Here is a 23,974-nt window from a genome sequence, read left to right as displayed (position 1 = left end):
GGATTGATTGCTTTTACCCGCTGTGTGGACGGTGGAGGCAGAAGAGTTAGCGGAGATGTGGTTTTTCTCCTCATCAGGAGCACCATCTGATGCTGATCTGCCATACAAGGGCAAAGAATGTCAAATATGAGGAGGGGCAGGGAGAGTATAAAGAAAGCTCTCTTGCTTCTGCATCTAAGGATGCGTGCATTTACTTTGTCCGATTCGAAGGCACACATCCTCTTGTGCATCGAGAAATATTGAAGAATCAACAGTTCCCAGGCCTCTGAAGCTGTTCGCTATGCACACTCAGCCGTTCTGACTTACTGTAAGAACGTAAGCTGCCTGGATTAACCACAACCTGAACACAGATCTGGTTTCTCTTCCAACTGAGCTCAGATCATTTTTCACAGAGCTCGGAGCATTGGAGGTAAACGCATGGGCGCTTGTACCACATCCTATTATGTGATGTTTATCTCCATGAACTATTCATATCTTCTCCAAGACTGCAGTTCTAACACGAGCCCTGAGGGAACGCTGTTTATATCAATACTGATAGGAACTAACAGATGTAGTGGAGGATGGTGAACATGCAATAATAATGGCTTGACTGCACGCCTTTATCAAAAGCAGAACCTCAGACAGAAATCAGCTCATTTTATAAGAAGTCATGCCCATACAGAGCATAAAAGTAGGTGTTCAGGAAGGACAGAAACCTCCCGTAGAGCAGAAGGACAAAAGCTCTGTTGAATAGACTGTGAAAAGTGGGGCTTCACAATCCTTCTGACTTTGTAGGTTTCAAGCAGGAGGCGTCAGAAAAGTTACCACGGGGACAACTGGTTTGTGCTGGCCCTACCGACGTTGCTTTTTGATCCTTCGATGTGGGCTCTTCTTGTCACGCTGAAGCAGAATTCACCAAGCGTTGGATTATTCACCAAATATTAGAGAGTGTGAGCTGGTCCGACATTACTGTGACAAAGGCCATACTGATGATGTGTTGTTGCAGTAGTAATCCTGATGAGTATGAGAGGAACCACAGGTTTAGACATTTGGTTTATGTGCTTGGCTGAGAAGCGAATGGTGCAAATTTTGAACATCTCGATGTCACATTCCTGCCAATTAGAGCAATACTGTAACACAGCAGACGGATGGTCGCAAGTAAACGGGCCCCAATTGTGATGATGCTGCGGCACGGCCAGAAGATGATGGTCTCTCTCTCTCCTACGACGTTTCCTAGTTGTGGATGAACAATCGAATGCGCTGTAAAGTTTTATTCACACAGATAGGGACAGTTTAGGAATTGAAAAAAATGACGGCGAACCCTTGTCCTCCACAAACCAATCATCCATCTGGATGACACCTCCTGCTTCAAATCCCAACATTCTGAAGCACCTTGAGGCTCCCCTTTCACGGTCTGTATTCAGACTGAAAATCCAATTCAAGCCAGCATTTGCCTTTCTGCTCTACGGGAGGTTTCTGTCCTTCCTAGTACACCTGGCTTAATGTCTGACAGGTGTACCGGCCAAGTGAAACTCCCCATCTGCCACTGTCCTTGGAGCGGGTAAAGCCCAGTGCGAAGCCAGGCACTTGACACCAGAAGTGTCTTTACACCTCACTGAGTAAGTCAAACAACTACAAGAATGCTAATATATATTTGTTCTGTCTCTCAAGGAGCTCTTGAGTTGGTGCACGTTTTCCCAATAGGTTTATTTTTCATATAACGTCCAACAGCAGCCTGGGAAGTTGCATATACCTCTTTTATTCTCAACCGGTATTAGACCTAAATGATCAAAGAAGTGCGAGATACTGATAGACGCTAGATAATCCTAGACGTTCCATATGAAGGCAGAATTACAGATACGGACCAATAGAGCAGTACCACAGGTAACCATTGGGGGGGGGGGGGGGGGTCACTGACTGTGACACAAAGAAGAAACAAAATCGTCTTTGAGGTCAATTCTTATTGCCTGGCACACTTGAAGAACCCCAGTTTGAAACTTGCTGCCAAAGCTTTCTGACTTATTCCTGTAGCACAGAAGCTTCAGGGTGACAGCAAAGACCTTCATTGTCACTCACAGAGAACTGCGTGACTTGTCAGGCCTGATGTGGGGCAAAACTCAGCCAAGCAAGCCATCCAATGCCCTGGTGAACATTTTTTCTTCCCTTTTTCCATTAGACTGACTCCTCAGTATGCTTTATGTCGCACATGAAATAAACCAACATCCATCCTTCATTTCTTTTTAATGTGGTGCATTGCTATATTGTGTACAACTGACAATCAGTAATGAAAGTGACAGCTCAATTTCAATGAGTAATATAGGAAAAACCCAATTGTCGTCAATTTCTCCCATTGGTAATACCAAAGAAAAAAATTCTCCATCCTCCAAATGACCTCACTGACCACTGTCAGAGATGTTTCCATTTTATTCTCTTTCTCAAAAGGTGGAACGTCCCTGCCAAATGATGTATTGACGTAAAAGGGCAGCAATGAAAAACACTTGGAGCACAAATGAGCCTTAAGGTAGCATATTAGCAAAAATCCAGTAATCAGGTGGATCTCGTTAACCTTACTCTCATATACACACACACACACACACACCACGCCCATGTTAATTAGATTGCAGTATGTTCGGAGGAGAGAGTTTTGAGAGAAGCCATCGGGAGCTGCAGTAAGCGCTTGTTGTGGTGCTACAACGTTAATAGTCCTGGATTAGTGAGACAATGGAGGTGGTGCTGGGATCAAGCTGCGAGTAGACAGGGTTCACAGATGGGATCAGCATAGCTGCAGGGTTGGGCTGCGCACACACACACATACACACAGGACACAGAAAGTCAACTCAACTATGTGAAAAAAATCTGCATGAATAGTGTGTGTGATGAAGTACACGCACTGCGTAGATTTTTCACACATTCGCTCCACCGTTAAGGTTCACATTAACACGTTGCAGAAGTACAGATTCCTGCCTCACACACATACACACGTGTACGTGTTACCTAATCCATTTTTCACAGACTGCAGCTCCACTGTCAGGCGTCCTTATCACGTTGCACAATTGCAGACAGAAACACTTCCGATTAAGAATCCTTAAACCTGTCTGCAATCCTTAATCTGTATGCTTTGGTGTTCGAGATCTGTGTGTGTGCGTGTGTGTGTGTGTGTGTATGTGTGTTTCTGCCCTCTGGCTGCTCCAGTCCTTCTTTATCTGTCGATTATTTTCAACTTCAGCATGTTGCCAACATGAAAAGCATCTGACTCAATGGAAAAGGACATTCCAAGATCATCGACTCACATGCCACGAGTCAAAACACACACACACACACACACACACACACACACACACACACACACACACACACACACACACGCACACACACGCACACACACACACACTCGGATGTGATGATAACTCTTACCAGCCCAACCCAAAGACACGCTGGCACGTTATAAGCAAATATCAACCCATGTAAGAAGTGTATGCTTACATACAGAGAGAACAGGAGGAAAAAAAAAACAGATGACAGATAAGTTGCATGTGAACATATTCACACATCCTCATTGCAGTGTGTGCCAAGAAAGCCTCACCACCCCACCCCCGCCCACAAAGTACATCACATCTACCCCCACAGTTCGGGCTAAAACGTGTCAAACCTGTAACGATGTTGATATAGCTCTCCGGAGGATAAATTGATTGGCACGTAAGCTTTAAAACGCAGAATATGAGGCAAAATGAAATGTCATCCTGCTAATACAGCCAGAGACTACATAATCAAATGCAGACAGAGGTTAAAATGCATTTACAAATGAGCCTTGGGGGTTTTATTGGCTTGTGTTTCCAGCTGGGTGAGTTTTGGGTCAAAAAGCACAAATAAAGGAGCGTGGATCATTCAGAAAGAGAGATTTACCTTTTTTTTTTTTTTGTGGCAGCTTATGTGATATTCAAAGAAATGAGTCACAATGACTAATACAGACAAAGGCAGCAATAAGATAGATGGTAAATACACAAATACAAGAAGATTAATGCATTTTTGTTGACCTGCGTTGAGTTTAATATATAGTCTACAGTATTTGGGGGATTTTAGCATAAAATGGGTCTGAAGCCTGATTACCTAACATCCTGCACTAAATTGCTCCCTCATTCAATAGATTGTAGCTTTCAGTTTGTATTTTGTGAATGATTTACCAAGAATAACAACACGAGTGACGTCATGTTCAAACTGGAGCTCGTTCAAACCAGAACAATGGTCTGGAAATTGCATCGCTGTGGTGTTTGTTTGCTTGAGGTCACCCTAGAGTGATTTTATGGAGCTCTGAGAACTTACAAGCTCAAACGGTGATGTGATAACATGGAGTTGGACGTGTTGGTGGAGGAAGTTATTAAGTATATCAGAGTTTTTACAGGAAATCAATCTGGTTTCGGCAAAAAAAGGGGAGGAAAAACCCCAAAGTTAATTGAATGGTAAACCGCTCTTAATAATTACTGAGGTCTGGTTTTCAGTGAACACATTAAACTCTTGTTGCATGATGGTTATTTGTTGACATGACAAGCATTGCAAATATCCAAAAACACCACATTTGGAAGACTGATTCCAGAAAACAGCATTTTCAAAATGACCCTGTCTTCATCTGAACATAGAAAACACTGAGTACTTCCACTACAGTTGCAGTCAACAGCTCATTATTGTGAATTTAATGCTACTTTTCAAACAATGTATATATATACTAACATTTACTGCATCATCGTCTGCATATGAACTACAGCTCAGTGTTTTATTGTTTGTGGCAATTGCTGCCTTTCTAAAATATCATTTTCTTATAGACAGCAAATGAGAAATAAACAAGCAAAATTGTGAGAAGACTTCAAGAGCTGGACGGAAGACAGAGTGGGTACGACAGCAGCTCAATATTCAAAAAGTGACATGAGTAAAATTTTACATAGCACACTTTTGAACACAGAAAGTTTCAATAACATCAGTAGTTTTCTAGTTGCAGCTCGTCATCAATTAGCAAAGAATAACTCTGATTTAAGCAGTTTCCCTTTTCAGTGTTGCATCTCCTTGGTAAATGAGCGATGAGCTGCAATCGTTAGCCAACCTCGTTTAATTTGCACGGGCGACTTGCTGCTCGCCGTTCGGTTTGAAACCCCGGAGGATGCTCCGGCTCGCAGCTCTTTCAGCGGATAGCAGCAGTACAGTGTGAGTACAATGGAGGAGGTGGTGAAGAGGAGAAAGAAGAGAAAGTCTCTGCCAGATGGAAAGACACGACAGTGGGCGATCCACGTGGGAAACGCCTAATAAAATCAACACGACAGGTGTGATTCGGGATCGTTCTTTAAAGTCGGCCTCTTTAAAAGTGATGCTGTGGAGAGGTGCTCATGATTTCTCCATCTTTTTTATCTGTCTGTATGAGCGCCCATCCCCCCCTCCCAGTCCCTGCAGAGAGCAAGCGATGCAGGCTGGTGAAGTTGGGGGCAGGGTGGCTCTCTCTCTCTCTCTCTCTCTCTCTCTCTCTCTCTCTCTCTCTCTCTCTCTCTCTCTCTCTCTCTCTCTCTGCCTTCTCTGTGAGTCTCTGGAGCCCGCTGACAGCTGCTCGGGGAGGCCTGAGGGTTTGCTGCTTATGGCTGAGCAGAGCCGCATCCTGCAAAGACTCCACGGAGAAGTCATGCATGCTCGCGGCCGCAGACCGCAGCGAGCTGAAACAAAAGGATCCCCGGTGTTTACCCAGTCTTCCTACTTGTGTTAATATTTGAGCAAAAGCCCGCGTGTATGGCGAGGGTGAGAGACGAGATGCGGCACTGCGCCGCGTAACGCGCTCACTGTTTAAAAGAGGTTCAAAGTCCATCACGAGTGACGGCAGCTTCCTGCCACGGTCACCACTGTGATTACACAGGTCACAGGCCCGCGGTGTAAACAATCAACCGCACCCAGATCTTTAAGCACATAACTCATCTGTTCCTGGAATCGCATGAGGCAAGCTTGGGAAAGGCTGCGTATTTTTGGCAGAACGCAGAAATCCTGAAATTGCATAACGCTGCTATTGTTAAGAAACATCCAGTGAGAATCGCTCTCGCCGCCACACAAGTTTAACAGAGACGCCTGAGTGAGTTGCACAAACAGCTTCCTTTCTAAAGAGAAGCCGCTACTGAATGTAAATGAGGCACTGCAGCGATCAAAGCCCCAATGATTAGCTCAGATCAATGGAGACCACTCCTTTCAAAAAGCCTGGCCAGCAAACTTCATCTGTCAATACGGATGATGGCGCAGAGAAATGACTCCGAGGCATCAAGGACAAAGGAGTCGTCGGCTCCGCGCACACTGTTCAAGAGTTGACGCCGCCATGCAGGGTTCGCCAAGAACTCCACAGACGGGTGGAACGTAACAAGAGACTCCACGCATGATTTGAAAAAGAGGTGAAAATATACTAAAACTCCCATGTGAGGTATTCTTTGGATAACAGAGTCCAAGTGAGGACAGACTCCTTTCAGGGTCTGAAACCCATTCAGCCCGCCTTTACTGGCTCCACGTTGCTTTCACAGAAATGATGTCCCTCTGATTTGAGGTGACAAATGTCACTATTAAATAAAAGAATGGTTCAGCAGTTTTTTCACTAAAATATGAATTGCATCTAAAGATGCCACAAAACAATGAAAGGTAATTGTGAAAGTACTGAATGGGTAAAATGGCTATAGCAAGAAGCGCTATAATGAGTTAAACATGGAATGTTTGGCTAAACTGTTGAAAACAACAGATAAAAACAGATGAGATTACAAAAAGTGCTAAAATGGGTTAAAGAGCTAAAACACCGAAGATGACTAACAATGGCTGAAATAGTTCAACTGTTTTTAATAACCAAAACAGCTAAATAGGTCAAACTAGAGACCTGGCAGAGAAACTACAGTATAATTATGTTTCTTGTTGTCACATTTGTACACTGGTCGTTATTTTCGATTTGGTCTCACAAAGACTTGGTGGTGAAGTTTCATCACAGCGTCTCTGATTTGATCTCATTTTTAAACATGTGAATATTAATAAACTAGCGGTTTTTTTTGTTTTTTTTGGGTGGCTCGTGTTGGCCCCCATCTACAAGTCCGTGCTAACTTGCTGACCTCTGCCTCTTCACTTTAGGTGAAGACGTTTCTATTAACATGGGGATCATGTTACCGGTGATGAGGACCACCCAGAGCGCATAATGTGGGGGTCTGCAGACACCATGTCTGCTCTGCTTTCGGAGCCTTGGCTCTGCGTGCTGGCGCACCCCTCGCGCAAGCCGAGCTTCCTCCAAACTTAATTACGGCCGCAGCTTGCAGGGAGGCATGTCATTAGCAGTGATTGCACTCAGCGTCCCCGCGCCATGTGCCCAACGCCCCCACCGAAGGACGTGTTCACATCTGTGGCTTCGGGGTGGGAGATCGGGCTTCGGGTGCCGGTGGATGTAAAGATGGTGCGGCCCCAGGAAATACGCGGATTACCCAGAGGCAGTGGGTGTTTGTTGTGTCAGCACGCGCTTATGTAAAGGTGTGTGTGTGTTTTCATGTCAACACCGAACTGTTGTTGGTGGGGGAACTGGTTGGAACATGCCGACTTTCAGATTCAGACCCGATCAGATCGGTTCAGAGGAGCAGCTGGTCACGGCTCACTTTGACAGGTCTGCCTCAGAACGCCGCCACGCTCCACCTGTACGTTTGCGGCCTTACGTAATATCTGATTCAGTAGAACCATAAAACAGCATCAGGATATCTGCACATGAATAACCTGCATATTTAATGACTTTCAGGACCTTTGAAATGCCTAGAAAAGCCAAAATACTGCTGCTGCACAAGAAAATGAGAAACTGCACCACAGCTCGTACCATCTGGAATGTGGATGTTAGAGAAAACCAAAACATGGATCACATCCTAACATGTTGACAAGCGGTGATAATGAAAAGTGCTGAAATGGCCATAATAGCTGAAAGCTGAAGCTTCTTAAATGGGTAAGAGTGCTTTAATGACTGAAACCGCTAAAAGCTAAACTGGGTATAATAGCCAAAACAGGTAAAACAGCTGAAGAGACCTTTAAGAGCTAAAATTGCTGTAACAGACAAAAAAGCAAAAAACTTAAAACTGCTAAAATGTATCAAACAGCTAATCCATCGTTACCACATCGATCGTTATCACAACATTGATGTGTGTGTGTTTCTTTTACAAAAGCAAAAAAATTATACATTTCCAGCACATTGTTTTCATATAAAATCACCTTTGTTTTGATAGTTTAAACTTACTTCATTATGTTAGTTTTTTTTTTTTTTTATATATATATATACATCTTTTATCACTGTTTTGGGCAAGTTTCCAAAAGCTTTTGAGAGTTGTGGACTTAGTTCACATAAGCAATCTCAGATCAGATTTCTGTGTAATTTTTGCACTTTCTGAAAAAGGGTTTTGAAAAAATTCTTTTATTAGACGGGGTTCAGGTCGGTTTAACCTCAGCTGATAAAGTGCCTTCCCACTTCCCTTCTAACTCGTGTTTGAGCGACTCTCATTTTACCAGGCTTGAAGATGTTCTTCAGAGTGTTGGACGTTGTTCAGCTTGACTTCTGGCTGGTTTCCCGTCAATGTTTGGACCGGTCTGATAGTTTCAGAGATTTTGAGCTTTCTTTGAGCTATGTTTCCACTGGCTTGAGTCAACTGACGGATCTGTCTGCTAAATGAAGAAAACATGTCTCCCATAAATTGTGTCCACATGCACAACAGAAACGTGAAAACTGAAGACTACCTCCGAAAGTCGTAGATCTAACATTGTAGCAAAGCTGCTGTATCGAGACAAAGGTTTCTTTGTTGTTGCTGCTGTTGTTGTTGTTGGGAAGCAGCATAAGCAAGACCCTTTCCAAATCTGTGAAGTACAGCGGGAAACGTTGTTGTTATTGTCCCTCTACTAGAACGTGCAGAACTATTTTCGTGTTCGACAAGTTCCACCTTAGTCATTTTCAAAGAGTTGCGTCCTCAGGGGCTCCAAGCGCCGTTGTCGTGTCAACGGACGCCCATAATACAACAAGAGTTCCTTGTTTTCACGTTGAAAACGTTGTTGTGTAAATGTTGTGTACCGAGTCACTTTATTTACACATAATGTTGTCAACGCTGCAGGGAGCCACTTCTAAGCTGCTGAAGAGCCACATGCAGTCTTTTGAGCTTTTGAGCGTTGTGAAGAACATCGGGCTCCGAGTCAGATCGGAGCCACAAGATCATTTTCACGGTAATTGCTTGCATGCATGCACATCCACAATCTTCAGAATAAAAGACCGGAATCATATCTCGGAAGGATCTCCGATTTTATGAGAAAACGTATGCCAAAATGCCAGTCACGGGAGCAGACGTTTCCCCCGTCGCCGCCAAGAGACGGACAGCGGAAGGCGATTCTGGCTCCACATCAATAAAATCTGCCTCCGCCGTGACTAATCTCTCCACAGTGGTCACTCTGCGGCGCTCCGCCTGCAGGTCTCCCGCCAAACACTCCGGCTTTGTTCCGCACACCTCACCGTCCACAATACTTGTTTATTCGCCACAGTTCGCTTGCAGAAAATGCAGCGTCGGTCAACCCTCGGCCTCACCTGCACGCCTCCGATGGCGAGGAGCCGCCTCAAGGGAAGACGCGACACAAAGCGGGAAAGTCAACGCTGATGGCCGCAGTGGCTTCCTGTTACCTTCATCAAATACTGAACAAATAAACTTTTCATCTTCATTTGATTTGCTCTAAATAGAAACTCTGATCTCACTTCTTCAAGGTGACAAATGTTGAATCAAAATGGACGGATGGTTCAATAGTCAAATAAATGTCGCTTCTGCCTTTCAGTTCGCCTGGTAAATGTAACGTCTCCAAAGTCACCTCTTAGTCAATCTTAGTACACGAACCATGATTAAATCTAAATAGTAATAATACATTTTATTTGTATAGCGCTTTTAAAAACACTCTAAGACGCTTTATATCATCATAAAATCAGCAAGCATAAAATGGAGAAACATCTTAAAAAAACAGTCATAAAAACACATAATAAAAGAAACAGATTTATATTAAGCAATAAAAGCAGTTCTGAAGAGGTCAGGTTTGATGAGAGATTTGAAGACATTCCGTTCAGCATATAAGAGTCTCAGAGGGAAATAGTTTGATGAGACTAATTTGTTTTCGATGCTGGTTTACCTGTAGGTTTGATATCTCAGGAGAAACAATTAAAAAGGATAAACCCACGATTAAATCAGATAGATAAATATGCTAAAACAGCTACAACAGCTCAGTTTGATAGAGGACGGCCAAACAGCTGAAACTGCTAAAAAAAAAAACACTGATTAAAACCATGAAACAGCTGATATTGATTAGAATATTGTGGAAAGAAATGTAAAACAGCTCACACCAGATAAATCGAATAAATGTGTAAAAACAGAAAAATTGCTCAAACTGATCAAATTGCAAAAAATAGACAGTGAAACGGCCTACAATAGATAAAAATGGGAAAAGGAGCTAAATCCATTAAATCTGGCAAACATATAATAAAATGAATGAAATGGATACAAACAGCTTTAAAAAAAAAAAGGAAAAATCCCCCAAAACTGCTAGTAGACTAAACATGGTCAAAAAACTTTAACTGCTGAAAGCACCTAACTTGGTTAAAAATGGCTTAGAACAGAAAAGCACCACTAAGTTTTTTTCATCATACTAGCAGGAATCCTGCCTTTCAACAGTCAGATCAGTTTATGGAAGACGGTTTGTTAAAAGAAACCCTAGAAAGTAAAGCGAAAATTAGAAAACATGACCATAAATAATTGCAAACATGAAGGCTGAGGAGAAGCCTTCAGAGGCAAATGAATCGAACTGTAGGCTGTAAATAGAAGAGATGATTTTGAAATGTTTCACCAGGAGCGTTGTTATGAATCACATGTAAATTGTGACTCATTTTCTTTAAGACTTTGCTTTATTCAGAATTTATGGTTGTTTTTTTTAAACAAATGTTGGCTTTTGCACTGAACTAAAGGGGAATTGGGATCATCAAAAAGTTTCGGCCGATCCGGTCTTGGTGAATCGAAGTGGAAAGTTTTGAAATGTGAAAGCAGACCCATGCGGGTCAAAGGTAACAGAACCAGAGTTGAGTGTGGGAGATTTACTGCTGCGTGTCTATCGTAAATATATCTGATTGGGCGATAACCCACCATGTACTGGTCTTTCTGCTGACCTGCCCGCGCCTGTTACGCGACAGACACCCCCTGTTTGTGGCTAACAGCTCATGCCCATTAGCAGGCTATGCCAGTTAGCATTGTCAGTCATTGTCAACTTTATTAAATGTTGTAAAAACACATTTGTCTATTTCTTTTCAAATATAGTTGAGTAATTGATGTTTTTCAGATTGACTGGACTAGTATATCTTTTCGGTTAAACATCGAGGAGGAGAGCACATTTAACTTCAAACATTTTCAATACTAGCGAAGCTAACTAGCAACCAAGCACCTGTTAAAAAATAACAGTAAATGTCAAATATTAAATTAAAATACCCAATTTTTTATTGTCTGTTCACTTATATATTTTCAATGTTAAATACAGGAAGTTAGAGAAATTACCTGATTTAACTAACTCAGTCCCCGTTTGCTAAAAGCATCAATCCATGTCCTCTATGTTTCAAGCTTTGTTAATAGAGGAAAATAAGAAATATTTGCAAACGCAAACTGACCTTGTTAATAGTAGCACATCCATCCATCTTCTATGCCGCTTTATTCAAGTGGATCCGAGGTGAGTGCCGGTGGCAGCAGGTTACATCCTGATCGTTCACGTTAATATGGCCACTTTTCCCGCTTTTTAAATACATTTGTCCTACAGATGAGGAAAAAGTATGTCATTTGGTATAAAAGTTGTAATTATTTATATTTTGTAAAAAAACCAAAAACAAATATGACAAGCTATTGTATTTCTAACACACAGAACTGGCCAAATCCAAAGCTAGTTAGTATTCGCTCTTTTCCAAGAAGAGATAATGTTGAAATACTGAGATTAAATTCCCACGAGGAAAAGTGGGAATAGAAAGAACAAGCATGTTTTTATAGTGTAACCCTCTATTTGTGTGAATCTCTACAGCTGATGTGACATGCCGAAGCGAGCATGACCCACATACTTTCTGCTTTAATGGAGTACGCACAAGACTGAGATAAAGTGTCTGAAAAAGATCTCAAACTTTCATGTTGAGGCTGCAGAGTTACAGTCTTTACAGAGTTAGAGCATTTCAAGGAACTGTCCAGGACATTAGTTCAAAAGAGGCTTTCAAAGAAATCAGATCCAGATTTCCCAGCATGCATGGCTTGTCAGATAAAACGATTCTGTGATGTAATTTGGGAGAGCAAACAAAAAAAGAGGAAAAGCAGCTGTTTATCTTGAACACGGCAACAGATGCAGGCGAACAATGAGGATGATGAGTGGACCATTAAAGGCCCACATGCTAAATCTGTCCTGTTAACGCCGGGCGCTATAGCGGAGGACATGGAACACATGGAACCTGACAAGATCACCATAGTAACACAAAGGAAATGAAACCGACTCCAAGTCTTTGGTGGTGTTTTCATGAAGAACAAGTGTTTGAAGAACATGCATCCAAGAAGGAAATCCAGACTGGGTTATTTGGCAAGTAGTTTCAAATAGAGCAAATAGTTTTGTTTTTACAAAAAGGGTAGAAATCAACATGAACACTTTTTTAATCATTATATATATATATATATATATACACACACACTCACACACACAAAGAAAAACTGACTTTGACCCATTTAAAAGGTATTCATCGTTTGCCAGTATTGTGTACATTATTTGTGTTGCAGAAATTAAGTTTAATATGAAAGAGAACCAAAGATTAAAATTTTAATTTAAAATTAATTCAAGTTTTACTAACTTTAAATCTTTTCTAAAACATTTCCGCTCCGTAAAATGTATATTTGCCTGGTAGCTTTTTAACTTAGTAAAATTTTATGATGGCAGGTTAACAATGTTTTACATCAATACATAATTAAAATGCTAGTTTAGTCTAATTTTAACATGCCATTAAAAAAAATCTAAATGGCAACATTAGCATTCACATGATATCAAATTACATTATCTACAAAATCATTCACTCTATTGCCATCAATATTGTAAGAGTAAAGTGACGGCACAGACAACAAAAGCCCCTCAGATCATCAAGTATTGCTTGTATATTTTATTTTATGTACAGTACACGTAAAAAAGGAAAACAAAAAAGTAGCCAATAACATTGACCAACTGTCTGCAACAGTAGATAGCCAAGTTGCTCATACACTGAGAGCGAGGGAGGAAAGAGAGAGAAAAAAAAACCTGGCGCACTTGAACACACTTAAACGCATTTTCCACACTTTGTGTGTAAGAAATACAAAATAAAAATAAAACATAAAAGTGGGAGGAGTGCATCGACCTGCTCCTTTGGCTGGCAGAGCGTCATCTTCATTATTAAAAATAAAAAATATCCCCTCCCTCCTTCCACCTCCATCCAACAGCCTTTCACCACAAAGGTCACCAACGGTCGGAGTCGCTCGCGGAAGTGTGGCTGGACCTTTTCTTCCTCCCTCAGCAGTTGAATTCACAGTATTCGTACAGCGTATGTTTCCTGGTAAAGCTTTAACTGAAGATGCATAAGGGGCGCCGACACGTTTCCCGTTCCTCCAGTGGAAATGTTTGACGTGGTATGTGTGTGGATAGAAACGTGGGAGTTCAGCGTTAAACGCAGACGGTTGGTCGTCCGCTGTCCCCACTATCCAAGAAGAAAAATAAATTTAAATAAAGGATCCCCCCCCCCCCCCCTGCTGCCTGTCAGGGCTGCATCTCGCAAATAGTGTTTCAGACAAGTGAGCGTACAGCAGGCCACCAAGGTACAGATAAAGTGCTTCTTTTTTTCCTCCTAAATGATTTAAATAATTAAATGTAAAAGAAAATCCTTGTGGGTTTCGAAGAAAAATGAAAGGTTGGAGGTAGAGGAGGTGGGGGAGTACGTAGACTAGTGAAGACAAAATGAAAGGGAAAGACAAGATTCAGTATAAATACGAACACGAACTACACTCGCAAAGGATGGAACGATTTCAAAAAACAAAAACAAAAAAAAAACTGCGATCGCTTCGTGGAGAGTCTCTGGATGGAGCTGTTCACATTTTCAGAGGAGGATTGTGGGTAAGACTTTTGATAAGAGGAGGAGGAGCCTGTGTTAGCCCCACCCCCTCGACACCATGACGATGGACAGCAGCAGACGAGGGTTTCTTTTTCTTTTTTTTGCCAGCCTGTAGTCAGAAAGGTCGCAGGTAAGGTAATAAACAGATAATAAATACATTCTGGTCCTTGTAGTGTTGTTATGCGGCTCTATTCGAAATATGATTACATTTATAAGTAAAAACAAAAAAAACAGTTCAGTCAACCATGAGATGCCTGGCCTCTTTTTTTTTCTTTTTCCTTTTTGCTCCCTTATTCAGTCTCAGCAACACTCCACCTTGGCGGCCATTTTCCACCAGCCTTGTGAAAAAAAAGAGAGAAAAGAAAAAAAAAAAAAAAAAGCATATAAATAGTAGCTGTGGCAACCGCACGTACTCCCTCCTGGGCCTTGATGACGGAGTGAGAATCCAGGAAAAAAACAAAAACAAACCAAAACCTCGGAGATCTTTTCAATCGTCAGCTTCTGGAAGAGAGAGAGACAGAGCAGAGTGAGGATGGGGGGCAGAGGAGGGGGGCAGGTAGCGAGACCGGGGCAGCGAGCTGCTTTCTCAGCTACTTTCTGGGCCTTCCTTTATGAGGTCTGGAAAAAACACCAAATATAGGCTGGTATTAACCCCTGGCTGTTTACTCTCAGCTGCCACCGGCCTCTTCTTGCCCCGCGGGGCAAACACCGAGCCTGGAAACTGCCTGCTTCTTTCGCTGAAAAGACAATATTTAACATTTGCGTGGAGGGGCGGCGCAATGAGAGGTCAACACTCTCTGGGACAGAGGTCTGCAGAGACGAGGCAACGTAAAGACCGAACCCCCTTCAAAAAACGTTTTTCTTCCTGCAGGTCCATCACACAAGACATTTGGAAAAGCTCATACTTCAATCAATCTTCCTATTTGCTTTTTAGCATTGAGGCTTCACGTTTAGTCGCTACAGCTACAAAATATGGAAAGTTTTACCTCTGAGAGACGCATCGTTATTAGGCCTTTGATGTTTGATTTGTTGACGTAAACAATATCAAGTTCTCCGTCACGTGATCAAGTTTTACACCATGATCCACTTTGACATTCCTAGATTAGTTTTAGGTCAAGTACGATTGTTTGAAATTACGACGTGACGGCAGTGGATACAGTCGCACTCAGTCCAATGTTGCACTACCATGTGATCAACTCATGTCACAACAGGAGGTGCGTCAGTGCTGGCACCGTGATCAACTCGGGCCTCATTTACACGACAACGTTTAAGCGAAGGGGTTTTTGTGCTTTCGTTTCAGAAAAGTTGCAAGTTTTGAAAACGATGTTCATTTTACATGGCAAATTACAGAAAAGCTGAAAATGATTTACTTCGCGTGTCGGGCCACAAGTGGGCCGTTTGTCTTTGTCATGAAACCAAACAAAGTAAATGTTAACAATGGCAAGCACAGGGACATCCGTATGGACAGACGACCAAGCTGGATTGCCATTACAGGGGACTCAAATATTACACTGCGTTTTTCTCCATTTATACCGAGACGGAGTTGGGAGCGTTTCCAAAAAGCAGCATTTCAGTGGCTGAGCGCACAGTTAAAAGTAATGTTACATTCAGTTTGACGTCAGATCTCAGGATGTTCCTGGCGATTTCTCCTGAGATGTACCACTAGGTGCATCTAACATAGTTCCCAAAATATATTTTGTGCATTAAAAGCCATTTATTTACAATCTTCTACAACTGAATCAGCTTTTAAATGCTGCTGAGGTAGGAGGCCCTTTGTGTGGAGTTTAGCATTTAGCATCCAAGCTTGGCGTGAGAACCTTTCACCAAGTCCGTTATCGACTCAAGTCGATAACGGACTTGGTGAAGGTTAATGTACAAATGTGTTATGTGTTTATGCTTCACTCCAGAGTGATTTTCTACATGCTTCATTTCTATTTTTGAGATGATCCTTCGTTCATGTTTTAACTACCGGGAGTTTAGTTTCATGACATAACCTGAAAGCATTCACACAATGAGACATGAGAAGTTTCACATTCCAAAATGTATCTCAATGTAAAATAATCACTCTTCATGTTACGATCCAAATTAATCGTCTTGCCGCACTGCCCTGACCCGAGAGGTTTATCAGGGTTGTACAAACAGTTTGAACTTGTGATGGATGGATACAGACAAAACAGAGACACGGCTTTGTGGATGTGGGCTGTTTAAAGGGTCAAGTGTAATGAATAACCTTCAATATCTGCATGCATGGAGCGACATTAATAAGTAATTGTGTAAGAGACAGGTGGAAGAAAAAAAAAGTGCTTGCTCCTGAAGCCCTTATTTTCCAACAGCTTTTACATTATTGGATTTTCAGGCAGAAATCAGAACTGAACTCTTCTATCACGCCCTTATTCCTGCACACAGCTCAATCAAAGAATGATCACAGACATTAGTTGCAGAATTTGCTTAAAATAATGACTATTTACTCTGAATCTGCTGAACGTCATCTTAAATACGTTTCCTGTTATAAATCAGGGTAAATCAATGAATTAGCCTCTTCTAATTTCCCCAGTCTTCATCCAGCTTAGCTCATGCAGAAAAAGTGAAAAACATCTTGAATGTGTCAAATCTTACTTTCTGAATCACGAGCTAAAAAGACGCGATGAGCTGAAGAAGATAGAAGTGCTCATTTTGATTGGCTGTTACACTCTTCCAAGTGTCTAATCACTGCAGCCCTTAAGGATTCACATGACTGTCCTGGCATTTCTAACTTGTGCTAGCCTTACTCATCAACACTGCAGTTTTTCAACCCCCCCCCCCCCCCCCAATCCACTGACTCACACTGGCCAGTCAAGGTTAATCACACAGCTGAAAATCACAGCTGAGACATTGATGAGTCAACGTTTCGATATTTGAATGAACCCAGAGAAAAAGACAGGACGTGACTGACAAGGACATGCTGGGCTTCAGTTAACAGCAACATTGTAGGTATTTGGAAGTAAAAATGTACTAATGTGTCTGAATCCGATAAATGGATCATCATGCAGATCACACCTGCAGAGGCTTGATTATGACCAATTTATTTAAATCAGGAGTGTTGAAAATGGAAAACATTTTCTCTGTGACCTAGATTGGAAGATACTGTGCCAATTGTGCGGTTTTGAGCAATGCAGAGGATAGAGCTTTACCATAGAATCATCCTGTACTGCAATCAGACATGATACGGCAGCATGTGACTATACTGTGAACTAACCTACGTGTCGCAGTGGGAAAGCAGCGATGTGATCTCCGGGCCCATGTGACCGACAGCCTTGGCTGCCTCTAGGATGGCTCTCCGGTACATCCCTTTCTTCTTGCGGTTGAAACGAGACCTGAAGAACTCCCTGAATGGCGAAAGTTTGGCGACGGACAGCTGGGAGGTGGTGGGCGAGCCGAACCACGCCACCTTGGCTTGCGGCCACTGGGCCTCGCAGCTCGGCGTCTCCTGCTTGCGTGTACCACTAATGCTGAGGACTCGGGCGGGCCACCAAGGGAAGCCGTGGATCTTCCCCCACACGATGTCGCCCACTGCCACGGCGTGGCCCTCCTCAGTCACACACTTGGTCATGCTGCGGGTGTGCAGTCGCACCGTAAGCGGCGGCACCGTTTTGCAGTCGTCTCGCGAGGGCACGGAGGATGAGGTCACGGAGAGGTCCTCGCCGGGCGCTAGGTCACACAGCTCAGGGGAAGTTCCGTCGGAGCTAAAGGATTTGGACTCGTCCAGGCTGTCGCTGCTGCAAACGGACAGGCTGGAAGAATCCGCTTTGCGCTTACGGAAATTGATGAGAAGGGTGAGGTCGCTGTGGCTCCGCTCCGCCTCCTCCCCAGAACTCCCAGACCACAAATCCAGAGAGTTCTTGCCTTCTACTGAGTCCTCCGAGTGGGAGAGACACGGCCCAGATGCCCGGGGGCTTCGTCTCCTGGCATCTCCTACAAGTTCTGCCTCGTACTCCATCACGCTCTCCTCGCCCTCCCGCTGAGGAGGTTTCAAGCGGATCTTTGGAGAAGGCGAGTCCTGAGCCACATTTGCAAAAGGCCTGGTTAGTTTGAGTTTGGGAATGGACACAGTGAGGCCAGATCTTGTGGCGTCAAGTATGTGCCGCTGCTCCTTGGTGGGAGTAGAAGGCGCCTTTCCATTTTCTCCCACGCCGTTCTGCGCCAGCTGTTTGGGACAGAACGGCTTGACCGACCCATGGACACGTGAAGGGATCTTCATGACTTCCCCTTTGCCCTGTGGAGTGCTGTAGGAGATCTTGATAACAGGACTATGGGGGATAACATCTCCTACAGGGTACTTCTCTACATCAGTCTCAGCCCTTTTGTCCTTTCGTAGGCGTTTACTGTCGAGGCTGGTGCCATTTTCTCGTCTCTTAGTGTCCTTGCTTACACCCATGTCCTCTTTCCTCGACAGCTTATTAGAGGGCAGATCCTTGTCGTCGACGTCCTCATCGCTCTGTAGAGTGTTCTCTTTTCTAGAAGTCTTGGTGTTACTCATGCCATCTTTGCTGTCCTCGTCGCTGTTCAGTGTGTTCTTGCATTTTTCACACAGTACCTGCCTCGGCCGTAGACGTATAGTGCTCATGGTCATTCGGCCGGGTTCTCGCGTCCTCCTCTTCTTCCTCTTGATTGGTCGCGGCGGGGGTTGAGGTACCCATTGGCTGTATGTGTTACGCACCCACAAGGGTTGAGGGAAGGGGGCTCCTTCAAAATAAGGAGGATAAGGAGTCTGTCCAGCGGGCATCGGCGTGGGCACGGGGCCAGGCTGCGGGGCAGGGGGTATGCTGCCTTCAGGGAGAGTGTTTTCATCCTTTGGTCTGTGTGAAGCCTGGCTGGGAGATTTGGAAACCGGCTCCTCACTCAGAACTGCTGCGACTTCACAGGCAGGTTTAGGGATCGGACAGTCCCCGAGCTTTGCTGTGAAGTCCGGTAGACAAAAGAGCCCAGTCCTGAAATGCACAAACAAAAAAACACGAACACTAAATTATTAACTGGATTTGGTATACATAACAGTTGTTCAATGTGACAAGCATTTCCTACTTAAGCAATTTCCTCATCAACAATAACACCATGATGCTCCTACTTCTTCATATCAAATAACTTGTGGTCAGTTAGGAGCATGAAATGTGTCCTCAGGGGAATCTCAAAAAGATCAGTATCTCTACACCAACTCATTTCCTGAACTTATTATTTATTTGGGTGATTATATATAGACGCTTCGGGATCTGTGGATGCAGTTAAAAGATCATTTGAACTTGTTCTACAATCCTTTTTTGAATACAGAATTCATTAAGTATTCTAAATTCAACAAAAGTAAGTTAGAACTTTATGTCCTTCTCTGAATAGCCCTTTGTGTTGAATTACTCTAGTTAACAAGTGAGCCTCAACCTGAAGTGACCTATTTGGGATCAGATCACGTTTTCTTTGTTTCTAGTCATAACTGCAGTCTTTGTGCACTGAACTTCTCCAAAATGCAGTGGCCTACAACCCTTAAATGTCCTCTCCTGGTAATGTTACAATAAGTGACACAAAAACTTAATAGATGTAGCTTTTCTTTTACAGGCTGTGAAAAAAAAAACTCTTATTAAAAGGGAAAAACTGTAATTTCATCTACCTTTAGGGTACTTCTGTGACATTCCTTGTTGATTCCATTTCTACTTGCTGATCAAATTCTGCGGTTCTTCATGTTTTCTGCATTGTAGCACCCTGCCAGGCCCTGAACCTCACCTATCCCTGTTATAGAATGCATATTGAGTGACCTTACAATGATCAGATTGTGCTGTCCTGAACTGAAATACATGTGGAAATGCACGCTGGACACCCTGAGCATGTGTTTTGAATGCAAATAATGGAGAAAAAAAAAACCCTGAAGTATGCATTCAGAAAAAGGGCAATTGGAGCTTTTGGAGGTGCTTAAAGCCCTGCACACAACACTAAGCAAACAGAAGCAGATTAAATTGCCAAAGAATCTGCATTTGTTGTGGCTCAAGTCAAACTAATGACGATGTGATGCAAATTGGACGCAGCAAGTTGATGTAAATGTGCTGTGCTATCCTGTCTGGATATTTTAATGGCTGGTGAAAACGGGGTCATTCGGATAGCATAAAATCACATGTTGCCAATTCAGTGTGTGTGTGTGTGTGTGTGGGGTGGGGGGGGGGAAACAGCACACAGAGCTATTTAGTCAAGCAATATAAATGCGGCCAAATCTGGGCTACTTTGTGGACACACTGGAGCCACTCCCGCTGTCACCTGTGTGCTGAAAGTTCATAAAACTGTGAGGATGGGTGGGGGTATCTGCCTGAGGCCACAACAGTACCGCTGACTTTCCTCTGAGCTATTTTATTTGTTCTTTTTCCTGGGATCAGCAAACATGTCCAGTGAAGGCCTAGCTGCCAAGAAGTCTTAAAGAGAGGTGGCTGGCAGGCAACAGTAACATGGCTGTGCTGATTTTAGTCAGGAGACAGCAGACAAAGAGACTACGGGATGCCCAGGATCTCTCTCTCTCTCTTTTTTCTCCCTCTCCCTCCCTCCCTCCCTCCCCAACATCTGACTGAACAAAAACATTTCAATGAATCACTCGGGATTCAGAGGTGTGGGGAAGGAGCCAGGAGATTTCAGTTTGTTTTTGCATCCGTGCCTACTTGGTGCTTATGTGTAGTGAGATTATTAATTAGTGCACATTTGGGGAGCCCAATTTCCGCCCCAGGAGGAGTAGCTGGCAGGCATCTCCGAGTAATAGTCTCATGGCGAGGTTTGCTCCACTCACCTTTCGTGCATGTGCTACCCCCCCTCCGCCTCCCTAAAAACTGCCCAATATTAGCTGTCCCTGTGACTGACAGGGCAAGAGCAGATTAGCCAGTGACCGGGAACAGATAGTGCTAGTTAAGGCACAGTACAAGGACGCAGCCATGATTGACTGCACCGTTGCCATTTCACATTGTGTACAGTGTAACTACGAGGTGGAGATCTGCCTTGAGTGATAGGAGCAAATGATGACATTAAGAGAGGGAGAGAAAAAAAAAAAAGCTGTGGGAGACAAAGACAGGATATGCATTTCCATGTGCTGAAAAGGAAGAAGAAGTCAAATTTTGTCAGTGACAAAGCCTGAAATATAGGCCTATTTTAAGTGATTCCAAGGCCAGCCTTTTCCCATCAGGGTGGGTTATTTTCAGGACAGCTCAGGGTCTCGCATTGAAAAACCATCTAAGCATACTAAGGGGCAAAGCTGGTTCAGATTCTGATTCTGCTCGTCTAAAAATAGTCTTAAAGCCAGTAGCTTTTAAGGTGCACGAGCAACACAAGGCTTATACATGTGACACAAACAGCAAGAGGGCAAAGTTAAGACATGTCACTGATACATGTCAATGATACTATGATGCTATTGAAAAGGCTTGAGATTTCAGCCTAGAAAGAGAGGGTGAAACCCACTCAGCTCAAAGCAAAGCTAGGTTTGCAAATAAACCAATAAACAGTTGTGGATTAGATATATCCATTGGTGTCTTTTTCTATTGTTTCTACAGGTCAAAAGTGAGTGTTATCAGAGGGGCTGCTTCCTAACACACCACCAAGTAGCATCACTGTTTCATGAAATCATGACACTTCAAGACTAAAGCACATTCGTTAGAGTATATAGATATAATAGAATATATATAAATATGAAATATATTGTTCAGTGAAGGCCTGGTTGGATTGAGCTACTTGGATTAGGCTAACAATAAGCTAGAGATGAACTCACTGACAGGAGGTATTGTTTCGTATAACTCTTTAATAATCCCTGTAGACCGGGCTAAAACCTCCACACGCAGCCTTGCGAGACAGTGGAAATGTGTGTTTAGTGTTGTCGCTGTGATATAAAACGATACCGGCGGAGTTAGCATGTAGCCTCCCTGTCCAGCTCGGCCTGCTGTGCTTAGCGGCTAACCGCCAGCTAAGCTTAGCAACCGTTAGCACAATTCGGCAATTGCGTTTTTAAAACTAAATTCAGTCAAAGACGTAAAATAAACGACGCTCACTTTTTGCCGCAGTCGAGCAGGATCCCCGTGTAGCTCCGTTCTCGATAGGTCAGCGTCACCACCAGTGTGTCGTTCACCACTTGATCGATAGTGACAGGTACCCGCGAGCCGGCCCGCAGCTCCGCGGCCGCAGCCTCCATGTTTCCCGGGGTGAGTCGTCCGGCTCGGCGGTGCTCGATCCCGGCCAAGGGAGCCACGGTCGCTTCGGCCAGAGATCCGTCTCGCCCTCGCTATTAGGAGCAGGAGGCTACAGCAGGGCATAAAATGACGCCATCGCCCCCTCCGAGTCAATTACAACAGCCCTGCCACCGCTGACATCACGCTGTCTGTGCTACAGGAGCGAAGCATTCTCCCCGCAGACAAGGCCGACCCTTCCTCTGCCTCCACAGCCCGCGTTCAACACTCAACACCACCGACTTTTGCTCGGAAATGTCTTGTTTTCTCCGAGCTGCTCGCTCATGAAGACGCGAGACGTCTGACACATTCACTCACAAGAAACAAGACATGATGGCTTTCAGCCAGAGCCACACGTTTGTAAAGCAGAACGATAAAAACAGTATCGAAGAAGGAAATTACAATTTGATGAACAAAAATGGTGCCACAACATTACTGCTGAACTGGAAATGTGAGCTCAAACGTTCACATTTTGATGAAACTATTATGGCAAGCTAAAAATAATTGTCTTTATTTTTGATTATTTCAATCTGGTGTGACAAACATAAGGCCCGTGGGGTGAGAGTAACACACAAGAGGCTCAAATCCAGCTAAATAAAACATTAGATAGATAGATAGATAGATAGATAGATAGATAGATAGATAGATAGATAATCTTCATCATTTCAACAAGTACAACAAAATCTAAGTGTCATCCAATCTGTGCAACGTGCATAAAATCCACTAAAGGCACTTAACAAAAACTAGGAAAACACAAGCAGACACCCTTCACTCGGAGCCAAGCATTCAGCCATTGTGTCATTGCACAGATCCCTTATTAAACTTATTGCATATCAAATGTGTTTGACTAGAGACAACATGTACACATCGGAAAAGCACTGAGCCGCAGCAGCACTGTGCGCTGCCATTGTTTGCCCATTTGTCATTTTTTATGAACAAATTTCCTAAGAGTAGCGGACGTAACGCAATACTGAGAGCCGAGCTGAGATATTGGTGATGCGGCTTGGAAAGTTCGCCACCTAATTCCTATCAAACTAGCCGGAGAGCCATGCTGTAAGTTTGTAGAAACATGTATAATGCAACAGTATTTTTGGACATATCACTGTAATTTGCACCAGAAAGTTTCATTAAAATTGGCTTTGAGTTGAGATTGTAGTAAATCTCTGTAGTAGTGATTTGGTTTTGTGAAAATATAGACATTTTTATCATGTATACACAATTTTAAGGTTGTTATGGCACTATTTTACTCAGGTAAAAACCTAATTTTAACCCCTGATTTAAATGCTTGTAAGTAAGTAAATAATTTTATTTATCTTGTGTAACATCCATTAGGTTTTATAGCTGAGAGGAAATCCAAACATCTCTTAGTTAACACTGTAAATATGCAACCGTATCGGGTTTATTTTGTGCATACAGAGCCACTAAAAGTCAGTAAGTCTGGGTAAATGCCAGACATAAGTAGGTTGTGTGACGCGGAAAGGAGAAGCAGATTGAAAAAGGTCGAACCATACATGGGTAAACATTTATTTTTCAGATAAGAACATTGCAGAGGTCTTTCATGTGAAATATGCGTTTTCAGTCGATTCTGGATATGAGTCTAACGCCTTAGAAC

The 23,974-nt window shown here is 43.2% G+C and overlaps 1 protein-coding gene across 2 annotated transcripts; it reads right to left on the bottom strand.

Moving 5' to 3' along the window:
* Positions 1 to 13,150: 13,150 nt before the first annotated feature.
* pwwp2b (PWWP domain containing 2B) lies at positions 13,151 to 22,654 on the bottom strand. 2 transcript variants are annotated; one of them, XM_080482292.1, is made up of 3 exons: positions 22,189 to 22,654; positions 17,391 to 19,122; positions 13,151 to 14,656 (listed from the first exon to the last, which is right to left on the bottom strand). In XM_080482292.1, exons 1-2 carry the CDS (start codon positions 22,326 to 22,328, stop codon positions 17,391 to 17,393), a joined length of 1,872 nt encoding a protein of 623 aa, XP_080338418.1. In that variant the 5' UTR covers positions 22,329 to 22,654; the 3' UTR covers positions 13,151 to 14,656. The 2 variants fall into 2 exon arrangements, with proteins under 2 accessions (XP_080338418.1, XP_080338417.1); XM_080482291.1 differs by having other exon boundaries at positions 13,166 to 14,656; positions 17,395 to 19,122; positions 22,189 to 22,460.
* Positions 22,655 to 23,974: the final 1,320 nt, after the last annotated feature.

Source organism: Lipophrys pholis (genome assembly GCF_963383615.2).
Source record: "Lipophrys pholis genome assembly, chromosome: 15".
Classification (NCBI taxonomy): domain Eukaryota; kingdom Metazoa; phylum Chordata; class Actinopteri; order Blenniiformes; family Blenniidae; genus Lipophrys; species Lipophrys pholis.
Note: the sequence above shows the minus strand (reverse complement) of the source record. Positions and strands in the feature narration are given on the sequence as shown.